We start from the raw sequence: 12,226 nt of genomic DNA on the forward strand, positions 1-12,226 counted from the left end.
TACTCCTCTCGTCCCTGCCCTCTGTAATCAGCCGCTCTGTGTCCTCAGCCTGGATCTCTACAGTTTCTGCAGACCTGGGGTAGGGCTCTGGGGTGGAGAGTGGGGTGGGAGCACGTAGGAGGCAGAAGAACTTCCAGGCAGCACGGGAGCCCGGCTCTGGCCCACAGAGCAGGGAAGGCAGATCTAAGTAAGATTCTTGTATTTTATCCTGTTTTATTAACTAATTTTTTAAGATTTGCAAAAAAAGAATCAATGCACATAGTAAAATAAGTTAAATCAGTTTAAAAAGGTTTTAGGATAAAATTAAGCCTCCTTCTTAAACCCATGTTCCCAGTCCCCATAACAACCATCATGAACAGTGTCTTGTATATCCTTCCAGAAATGGTCCATGCATATTATAGACAAAATACCTTATGTTAACGCAAAAAGAGGAATCTTATACCTTGTGTTCTATACCTTTTCCTTTAAAAGTTTTTAAATTCAGAAATATCTTAAACCTACAAAAACAGAACAGAAGATAATATGACAGATACTCAAAACCACTAACAAAAGATGTTAACGTGTCACATGTGCTTCATTTCATCTAAATTACCATTGGGATAAAATTTGGATGTTGGTGTAAGTTGCTTATAAGATCCTGGTCTTTCAATGTCTGTGGTGTCTGTAGTGCTGTTCTCTTTTCAGCCCTTGATAATGGTAATTTGTGCTTTCTCCCTTTTCTTCCTTGATCAATCTTTCCAGGGATTTATTCATTTCGTTAATTTTTTTCAAGGAACTAACTTTCAGCTCTGTTGATTTTCTCTATTTTTATTTATTTATTTTTATTATTGATTTCTAGTCCTACCGGTATTATTTTCTTCCTACTACTTTCCTTAGGTCTGATTTGTTGTTCCTTTCCTAGTTTCTTGAGATAGAACCTTAAATAATTGTTTTCAGCCGTTTTCCCCCCTAAATTTTCTGTAAGTGCTGCTGTAGCTGTGTTAGCTAAGTTTTGATAAATTCTGTCTTTATTTTCATCCAGTTTAAAATATTTTCTAAGTTCCATTTTGATTTCTTCTTTGACCCATAAGTTATTTAGAAACACTTTCTTTAATTTCCAGGTAGTTGGGGATTTTTTGGGTTACTTTCATTTTTTCCTGATTTCTAGCTTAATTACATGTAATCAGAGCATCTACTCTAGATGTTTTTCATGTTTTGAATGGCTTTAATTTTTGATTCATCCTTTCTCGGGGCCATATTGATCTTCTCTTTATCATCTCAGTTTGATTATATATGCTAATGAAGTGAGCTCCATGTTTACTTACTATCTTTTAAAAACAGAAAAAAACCTACATTTATTATCAAATTTCTACCTCTCACCTATTTTCCTTCCATTCCTTTCTACTAACTGTTCCAAAGTTGGTATCATTTCTGAGCACATTTTATTATGCATAAATAATATGCACTGTTTTTATATGTGTAAAATTTTATTTTACATAAATGTTCTCATCCTGTATCATTTTTCAACTTTGTTTTATCATTTAACACTTCTTGAGGTTTATCCATGCTGATATATGTAGTCCATCCATTTCAATGGCTTATAGTATTTTATTATATTATTAACCAGAGTTTGTTCAATCCCTTCCCCTACTGAGGATAATTGGGTGGTTTCCGCTTTTTTTTGAAAGAATAAATCTGCTTTATTTATCCTTGTGCAATGTGTGAGGGTTTCTCTAAGTTGGGCGTGTAGAAGTGTGTGTTTGTTGAGTTGTATGATATGTGCCTCTTCAAACTTACTAGGTTTTGACAATCTGCTCTCCAAATGAGTTGCCAATTTGTACTCCCGCTGGCATTTTATGAGAGATGCTATTTCCCTTATTCTCACCAACATTTGGTGAAATCAGAGATTTATGTTAATTTTTGCCAAACTGGATGTGTAAAGTCCCTGATTATTAATGAGGTTGAATATCTTTTCTGACATTTGTTGACCACTTGGGTTTTCCCTTCTGAGAACTGCTAACTCATTTTCTTTGCCTATTTCTTCTATTTGGTTGTCTTTTTTTGTATTGATTGTAGAAACTTTTATATATATTTTGAGTACCAATTATTTGGTTTGTTTATATGTGCTACAGATATTTCACCAAGTTTTTGGTATCTTTTCATCTTATGTGTTTTTATCCCTATAGAATTTTATAATTTTAATGCAGTTCAAATTTGTCAATCTTCTAATATGTGACTTGAACTTTTGTGTTTTGTTTAAGAAATCTTTCCCTACCTTGATTTCATAGGGATATACTTCTATGTTTAATTCTAAATATTTTATGCTTTTCTCCTCATATTTTGGTCTTTAACTTATCTCAGGTTTATTTTTAGATGTGACGAGATGAAAGGCTGTAGGGCTTTTTCCGTATGGCTGGTCAGTGTTCCCAGAATCATTTACAGGATAGTTTAGTCATTCCACACTGTTTTGTAATCCCATCTTTTACACATTCCAGGTTCCAGTGTATACCTGTGACTTTCAGGAATATTTAGTTTTATTAGTCACTTGTGTTTTGTACCAATACTACACTGCTTTAATTACAATCCTTACAGTAAGTTTTCTTACATGTTAAGATGAATTCACCTTCCTCCTGCTCCTATTCTTTACGAGGAAAGAACTGATTGCCTGTTCTTGACATTTTACTCTGCATATGAGTTTTATTACAACTAGTAAAGCTATCCCTGTTGAGATTTTAACTAGAATTGCTTGAATTTCTAGATTTTTTTTTTTTTTTTTTTGGTGAGGAAGATTGACCCTGAGCTAACATCTGTGCCATCTTTCTCTGTTTTGTATGTGGAACACCACCACAGTATGGCTTGGTGATCCATGTGTAGGTCTGTGCCCAGGATCCAAACCTGTGCACCCTGTGCTGCCAAAGTGGAGCACACAAACATAACCCCTATGCCACCAGGCCAGCCCCAGAATTTCTAGATTTTTCAGGAGAGAAATGTCATCCTTAGGTGTTCCCAACATGAGCATGGTATAACTCTCCATTTATTTAGGCCTTCTTTTATCCTCTTCAATAAAGTTTTAATGTTTTCTTCATAAAGATCTTATTTGACCTTTAAACATCTTTTGTTCATATTCTTCCCAGGCACCTTATGATTTTTCAGCTAAGAACAGAATCATTAAAAAATTTTTTAAATTCTGTTTTAAATTTTTATTATGTAAAACATGCATTTCCGAAGTCAAAATTGTAAAACAACGCACATTCAGAGGCTTGCTTCTATCCCCATCTGCTCCACCCTTTCCTTCCCCAGCTCTACAAGTAACCGCTTATATTTGTTCTTATATGTATCTTTCCAGCAGTTCTTTCTGCAGATATAAACCCATTCATATATATATTTGTGTCCCCCCCTTCTTTTACAAATGGTAGCATTCTACTCCTACTGTTCAACCCTTTACTTTTTCCACCAATATAGTCTAGAGACCACTTGATGCCTTTAGAGATGTTTTTTTTTCTTTTTGTTCATAGCTGTGTAGTATTTCTTCGTGTGGATGCACCAGAATCCTAACGATGAAAATTTGGGGTTGTTTCCAATCTTGTGGTGTTACAAATAATGCCAAAATGAGTAACCTTGTGCATGCCTGGGTCATTTCATATTTAGTCAAGATATATTTGTGAGATTCCTAGGTCAAAAGACAAATGCATGTGAAGTCATAATTTTGAATTAACTGTTGCTGGTATATATAGAAACGATACTGATCATTTTCCCATAGAATTTCTTGACTTTTGTATGGCGATATTTAGATCATCTGCAGTATTGGCAGTTTTTCCTTGCTTTCTGACCCCGATACATTTTTATATCTTTCTTTTTTTTATTTTTTTTGGCCTCCAAAACAATGTTGATAGAAATGGTGAGATTGGGCATTCTAGTCTTACACCTGACATTAAAGGCCATATAATATGATTAGGAGATGCAGTATGGAGCAAACTGCTTGGTTCAATCTTAGCTCTCACTACATGACCTTTCTCACTGTGTGACTTTGGGCAAGTCACTTAACCTCTCTGTTCCTCATCTTTCTCTCTTTAAGAAGGGAATAATAGGGTCAGCCCTGGTGGATTAGTGGTTAAGTTCTACCTGCTCTGCTTTGGGCAGCCCAGGTTCAGTTCCCAGGCATGGACCTACAGCACTCATCAGTGACCATGCTATGGTGGTGGGTCACATACAAAAAGAGGAGGATTTGCAACGGATGTTAGCTCATGGCAAATCTTCCTTAGCAAAAAAAGAAAAAAGAGAGAGAGCAAGAAGGGAATAATAACAGTACCCATCTCACAGTTATTGTGAGGATGAAATGACTACATATATATATATCTACATGTATATATACATAGTATATATATATATATATATATATATATAGGGATACACACATACTGTATATATACATATTGGAGCAGTCCCTGGCATATATTGAATACTGGATTTTTGGTAACTAGTGTATATCAGGTTATCAGGTTAAAGTAGTTCCATTTTATTATTAGTTTTCTAAGAGTTTCTATTCATAAATAGGTGTTAAAATTATTTAAAATAATTTTTCTACACTTTTGAGATGATCATTTTTTTTCTTGTTATCTGTTAATAGAGTGAATGATATTAATACATCTTCCAAAGTTACTCCATCCTCGGATCATCCTGGGATCCTGAAGGATGTCTTTAGTAGTTCAGAATCTCATCACATAAATCAGGTCCATGTGTGGGTGGGGATCCTCAGGTGTAATGCTTAAGTACTGCTTCTCAAGGATGGTCCCTCTGGATCTGAAGCCTGTGAATGAGACAAGTTTTCTGCCCCTCTCCCACCCAATACGGAAAGGCATGAGAGAGCCACTGTATACCCTTCTCTTAAAACAGTGGGGAAATGGGAGCCCCCGCTGGAGTCACTGGTCCATAAAAATTCTGAAATCCAGCAAGGCATAGGTTATTAGTTCTTGATGAGAGCTCAAGGCCTAGCACTAGATTCTTCACGGCTCTTGGCTCCGCCTCTGCACCCTTGGCTCCATCCTCTGAGTCATCCTTTCTTTTTGGCAAAAGGTAGTCCGTGTTTGCAGGCATAGTTTTCTCAGCCTGCTTCCTGCTTGTAGAATTTTGGGGGTCCAGAGTCGTCTTTTCCTCTTGTACTGCCTCTGACCCTTTCAGTTCCAGCTGGCAGGTAGTGTTTCCTCTGATATAATTCTCTTAAAAACTTCACGTGTTGTCTGTTATTCTTATTGAGGTTCAGTCCATTAGACAAAACCACACCTACGCATCTTTTTTTTTAAAAGATTTTATTTTTTTCCTTTTTCTCACCAAAGCCCCCCAGTACATAGTTGTATATTCTTCGTTGTGGGTCCTTCTAGTTGTGGCATGTGGGAAGCTGCCTCAGCGTGGTTTGATGAGCAGTGCCATGTCCGCGCCCAGGATTCGAACCGACGAAACACTGGGCCGCCTGCAGCAGAGTGTGCGAACTTAACCACTCGGCCACGGGGCCAGCCCCGTACACATCTTTTTGAGATAAGCTCTTCTCTACCTTGGGTTTCTGCCCTTGACTCCTGAGTGACCATACCCTTAAGCTTCTTGGAAGTTCTAAAATTTGACTGAGTGGTTCTTAACAAAGCATTTTACAGCGTACTCTCCACACCATCTTTATACCATGTTTTCCTGACATTGTGCTGGATTTGATCTTTGCCTGGGAGTTGTTTCTTTTCTTTTCTTTTTTGGTGAGGAAGATTGTCCCTAAGCGAACCTCTGTGCCCACCTTCCTCTATTTTGTATGTGGGATGCCTCCACAGCATGGCTTGATGACCAGTGTGTAGGTCTGCACCCAAGATCCAAACCCACAAACCCCAGGCCGCCAAAGCAGAGCATGTGAACTTAACCACTGCACCACTAGGCCAGCCCCTCATTTCTTAATTTTGGCATTGTTTGCCATGTGAAGAGGCAGAGAATATTCAAAACTGGCAAATCCTGGCTTCTTTTTAAGAGACCTTCCTTTAGCTTATGTTTTTCCACTCATGCTTTACTTTAAGCAGCAAGAAGAAATCAGGCAGCACGTTCAACACTCTGCTTGGAAATCTCCTTAACTAAATCACACACCTGCCCGCTGGGTGTATTTCCTACTTTCATAGTACAGTAGGCAATAATGTTGCTAAACTTTCTGCTGCTATATAACAAGGATCCCCTTTTTTCCAGTTTTTTCTCCCTTTCCCCCAGTTTTTAGGAATATTTTTCTCACTTTTCTTTAAGCCCTCACCTTCGTAAAGCCTCCTGGGAGCCTGTCAGGCTTCTATGGCAGGTATTTATTTACTTATTATACTATTCATTGAGGGCTCTTCAGACTCACACTAGCACCCTCCTCACACTCATTCAGATTTCCACGTACTTTCCAATTTCAAAGCCCCTCCCATGTGTTAGGTTTCCATTATGGCACCACAACCCTTGAAGGTACTCAAACTCTTATTATCTGTTGTTATGTAACACATTACCCCCAAACTTAATGGCTAAAACAATAAAAAATGTTTGTTAACTCAAAGAGTTTCTCTGGATGTGGAATTTGGGAGCAACTTAGCCAAGTTCTTGTGACTCAGGGTCTCACGTGGTGTTGCATGGAGCCCCGTCATCTGAAGGCCAGACTGGGGCTGGAGGACCCAGCTCCGCAACGGCTCATACACATGGCCGACAAGTCAGTCGTGGTTTTGTGCAGCAGGTTTCAATTTCTTTCCCCATGGACCTCTCTATAGTGCTGCTGAGTATTGTTACAACATGCCAGTTGGCTTTTCCCAGAGTGAGTGATCCAAGAGAGCAAGACAGAAGCCCCAATGTCTTTTATGACCTAGCCTTGGAATATTTCTGCAGCATCCTATTGGTTACAGGAGTCAGCCCTAATTCAGTGTGGGATGGGAACACACAGGAGCATGAATCCAGGAGGAAAGAATCAGGAGCCATCTTGGAGGCTGGCTGCCTCATAGTCCAACATGAAGGCAGTGATTTTACTTTTTAAAATAGAGTTTAACATTTTTTCCCCTTTATTTCAAAAAGCAATAAATGTTGTTTACATAAAAAACAGAAACAAGCAAAAGCTTTTTTCTAAATACCCCAATATTTGTAAACCTTGAAACTATCATGTTACCTACCTTAGATGTATATGTTCTTTTATAATTTTTACATTTTAAAGATTTTATTGGTAGAGACTTCCTGAAGTACATCTGAGCATGCTTTGAGTGTGTATTCCTGGCATTTAAAAATGTTCAAACAGCTCCAATTGTATTAAGGGATTTTTATTCTAAGGCTTTTTTTTTTCTTTCAAGAAATAAGCACTTCTGCTGCTGCTGCTGCTGCTGGGGGACTAGGCGTTCTCCATAATACCTACCCTTTAAGGTTGGGTTTTTGACAGGGGTATTTTTCCCCCAAAGAAGATTCTTGGACTTTAAAAGTGTTTTGAATTGGAAGCACTTGGACTTTAGAAGCAACCAAAACCCTGAATGCCTCTAGAAAGCTGGATTAACCAGTTTTGGAGAGAAATCTTATACAGCTGGCTCTTCCAAGTTAGCACAACTGGAGCTTTTACATAAACATAGCCCATGCCTTCCATCCATTCTAAAATCAGAGATCCATCAACCTCTAGCATCACAGTTCTGCTGGCTTGTGCAGGGGCCCGGTGCTCTTGACAGCTCCATCCCACTTACTCCAGAAGGAATGAAGCTGGTCCCCAAATCTTGGATGTTTAGTCCCCTGTAGAGAGTACACACTATCTCTTCTAAGAGAAGTTCTTTGGAAAGCCTAGCTATGATGGTGCTTTCAGAGTCAGAAGGGAAAAAATGAGCTTCAAGAAACTGAGAAAGTCCCCAGATTTGGGGCGACTGGAGTCCACAGGCATGCTCCATCATCACCCCTTTTGTCTGTCTGATAGAAGGAGGTAGCCTTCTTTCCTTCCTTCCTTCCTTCCTGATTTTAAAAAATTACACTAGTAATACAGGTTTATTGTGGAAAGATTAGAAAATACAGATAAGCTAAAGGAAGAAAATGAAAGTTACTGCCCAGATTTAACCACCCTTAAAATTTGAATATGTATCCTTCCAAACTTGTTTTCCTGTTTATTAGCCATTTCTTGGTTATTCAGGGAGCTAGGGTAAAACAAACAAACAAACTTTGGTTTTTTTCCTACATTGAACATGTTTAGATAGACCATTACATTGGTTGATTCTTTGTGAATTATTTCCTAGTTTGGAAATAACTGAAAAGATATGAAAAATATTAAGCAAAAGTTAACACACTTTTCATGAACTATTTATCTGTTTTTCTTTTTGCCTCTTCCTATTTTTTTCTATTATGTAAAGATTGGGAGGAAAGAAGGTAAAGAGGAAGAAAGAAAGTTTGGTAGAGAAACAATGTATCACAATAAGAGAACAAAAATCAACTAAAATTAAGAGATATTAATGTGTTTCACATCAATCTGGGGAGAGGAGAGGGTGGTAGAAAAACCACATGGACCAGTGTCTTTGCCCAGTTGGGGAGATTGGGAGGATGAGGATGAGGGTGACACCGAGACTAGTTAAGTCGATTTTCTGGACTGGAATTTGGTGTAGTCTGTCACTGTGTTACACAGTCAGTGTCCCTAGGAGATTCTGATCTCAAGGCAGCGACAGCAATTGAAAACAAATGCCTGCCATCGGTCCCAAAGGCAGCTCGGTGAGGGTAGGAATGACTCAGCATAATCTAACATCACTCCCAGGGGGAAAAATGTCCCAAAGCTTGTGTCTTACTGATAATGATCATAGTTTTTATGTGACTGTGCATGATAACCATGTTGATCTGTTGGTGTCTTTGAATTACAGTGCAAGTTGCCTTAATATTTGGCACGAGAATATTAGACTATGTCTTCAATTTATGTGAAGGTAAATTTGACTTCCTTGAGCGGCTCTCAGACAATTTGCTCCTGAGTATCATTTCTTATCTGGATCTTGAAGATATTTCCAGGCTTTCTCAAACGTCACACAGATTTGCAAAGGTAACAGTCAAGTATTTTGAACCTTTAAAGAATTTTCCCTGCGCTTTCTCAAAGTTGTTTCTTTCTTCTTTTTAAATATAGTGGTGGTTTATTATTTGCATTTATTTCAGCAAGCATGTGTTAAATACTTACTTTATGACAGGCACCATCCTAGGCATGGAAGCAGCAGAGATGAAAAGATATTACTCCTGCCCTCAAGAAACTTACAGTCTAATAGGAGAGATCCATATGGATCCAAATCGTTACAATACAGTGTGATCCATTCAACAAGGGATGTGTGTACAAGGTACAAAGACAGGGCAAAGTGATTTCCTCTGCCTAGCTTTACAGAAGTGGGTTACTTTATTTAGGTTTTGAAGGGGAAGACAGGAGTTTGCCAGGTGGTCTGGAAGACAAAAGGCATTGTAGGTCAAGGGACATTGTAGGTCAAGGGGCATTCTAGGTCAAGGCAACAGCTCAGGCAGAGGCATGGCAACAGAAGAGAATAAGGCAGGTAGTGATTACCCCCCACCCATTTTCATTTCTTCCAATAAAAAGCCTTTTGCAGAATGATCTATTTCCAAATATGGGTGATTTTGAGGCGCTGTTCATCATAGTGCCCCATCTTATCCCATGCCCTAAGCTGACCAAATGGACTCTCTTTCACTGCTTTGAATCCTCAACAGAATAACGCAAGAATGGAAAACACAATTGGAGCTAACTGTAACCAACATTAGGGCCTTGATGCAACCATTGTTAGTTCCTCTCCCTGGATTCGGGAAGGTGCCCTGGTTCCTGCCCCTTCAGCTATTCCTTCAATTCTAGAGCCCTGTCTTCCTCCAACACACACATTATCCTTCCATTAAAGCCCTTTTGACTTAAGTTAATCAGAGCTGGAGTCTGTTGCTTGCAACCGAAGAACCCTAACTCAGTATTTAGCTGTAATGTACTGGGGCAATGTCCATTTATAAAAGAACATGCGACATTTGCCAAGATGATTCAAATCATAATCTCAGTATCTAAAAAGTCAACATTTTTTCACAATAATGCAATAAAATTTCTTTCTTTTATTTTTCCCCCAAAGATTGACACCTGAGCTAACATCTGCTGCCAATCTTCTTTTTCTTTTTTTTCCTTCTTCTCCCCAAAACCCCCTAGTACATAGTTGTATATTCTAGTTGTAGGTTCCTCTGATTGTGCTAAGTGAAACCCTGGGCCGCTCAAGTGGAGCGCATGAATTTAACCACTTGGCCATGGGGCTGGCCCCCTGCAATAAAATGTCTTGATTTCTACATATTAATTTTGAGTAATAGAGTCTATTTATTTTTTGGTGAGGAAGACTGTTCCTGAGCTAACATCTGTGCCAATCTTCCTCTATTTTGTATGTGGGATGCCTCCTTAGCATGGCTTGGTGAGTGGTGTGTAGGTCCACACCTGGGATCCAAACCCATGAACCCTGGGCTGCCAAAGCAGCATGTGCAGACTTAACCACTATGACACCTGGCTGGCCTGTTAATATATCCCTTTAGGGTATAAAAACATATATATTTTGGGGCCGGCTCAGTGGCGCAGCGGTTAAGTTCGAACGTTCCGCTTTGGCGGCCCAGGGTTCACCAGTTCGGATCCCGGGTGTGGACATGGCACCGCTTGACATGCCATGCTGTGGCAGACATCCCACATATAAAGTAGAGGAAGATGGGCACAGATGTTAGCTCAGGGCCAGTCTTCCTCGGTAAAAAGAGGAGGATTGGTGGCAGATGTTAGCTCAGGGCTAATCTTCCTCAAACCACTCCCCGCAATATATATTTTTTTACTTAATTTTTCCCCCCTAAAAATGGAGGGCCAGAAACAAGTATTATGAGTAATCATTATATATTTTTCGCCAGTAAAAAAATGTATTAAAGTTAAGATTTTGTACCTGCTGCTGATAAGAAGCTGTTTTAAGTAAATAAATATACTAGTGGGGATCTATTAAAAGCTTCTGCTGGGGCCTGGGTTGGTTCCTGAAAGGAAATGGAAGGAGTCGATAGGAAAAGGCAGCTACTGCAGCGTCTTGTGGCATTTACTCCTTACATTGAGCAACTGTCTTCTCTCCAGATTTTGTTCATTTCCACTGTCTATTACTCTCCTTCGCAATGTCCTGCCATTATTTTAGTGCAGTCTTGAAAATATCCTCCATCACTTACCCAGTGCTCTAAAGTCAGGCTTTTCTAGATTGCTGATCTCTGTCCTCAGTATCCTTGCCAAGCAGAATTGTTAGAAGATGCAACATGGTCCAAGGCTGCTGCTTTTTTCTATGTAATATTAACCATTCATTTCTTTTTCTTTTAAATTTTTTTAAAGATTTTTATTTTTTTAATTTTTCCTTTTTCTCCCAAAGTCCCCCAGTACATAGCTGTGTATTTTTTTATTTGTGGGTCCTTCTAGTTGTGTCATGTGGGATGCCTCCTCAGCATGGCTTGATGAGCGGTGCCATGTCCGCGCCCAGGATCCGAACCGAGGAAACCCTGGGCCACCGAAGCGGAGTGTGTGAACTTAACCACTCGGCCACGGGGCTGGCCCCCATTTCTTTTTTTAATCTAAATTTTACCTATGTTCCACTTACCTGTTTTTTTCCTTCATTAATAAACTATTTTCATTTACCTGTTTTGTCCTGTCATTTATTAAATTATTTTATTAACAAAAAGAAAAGCTTCCATTTCAAACTTCTGGGGACAAATTTATTAGCAAATTATTTGTGTCCATGTCCAGCCCTTTGCCCTCATCTCAGGGAGGGGGGTGTTCCTCTCCTATTCAAGGCCAGTGCCACCTGCCACCTGGCTCCAAGGTCTAACCTGAGGGACTTCAGTCTGTCACTGTCTCCTTTCTCCTTCACTTTGTTGTTATTGTTTTTAACTTTTTATGTATAAATAATTTGAGATTTATAAAGTGTTGCGAAGAGAATACAGAGAGTGTGCATATACCCTTCAGCTGGGTCCCTGAATGGGAACATCTTACATAATTTGGGACATTTATCAAAAGTAAGCAACTAGGGGCCGGCCCCGTGGCCGAGTGGTTAAGTTCGCACACTCCACTTCGGTGGCCCAGGGTATTGCTGGTTTGGATGCTGGGCAAGGACATGGCACCGCTTGTCAGGCCACGCTGAGGTGGCACCCTATATACCACAACTAGAAGGACCCACAACTAAAAATATACAACTATGCACTGGGGGGCTTTGGGGAGAAGAAGAAGAAGAAAAAAAAA

The 12,226-nt window shown here is 39.3% G+C and overlaps 1 protein-coding gene across 2 annotated transcripts in view; it reads left to right on the forward strand.

The window, feature by feature from the left end:
• The window catches only part of FBXO36 (F-box protein 36), an 86,002-nt gene that overhangs the window by 58,280 nt on the left and 15,496 nt on the right, over positions 1-12,226 (forward strand). For both annotated transcript variants that reach the window (XM_070620044.1, XM_070620045.1), the window contains one exon: positions 8,832-9,004. In XM_070620044.1, coding sequence (XP_070476145.1) covers positions 8,832-9,004 — 173 coding nt within the window. The remainder of the gene's footprint in view (positions 1-8,831; positions 9,005-12,226) is intronic.

The sequence above is a fragment of the Equus przewalskii genome, chromosome 5 (genome assembly GCF_037783145.1).
Source record: "Equus przewalskii isolate Varuska chromosome 5, EquPr2, whole genome shotgun sequence".
In the NCBI taxonomy this organism is placed as follows: Eukaryota; Metazoa; Chordata; class Mammalia; order Perissodactyla; family Equidae; genus Equus; species Equus przewalskii.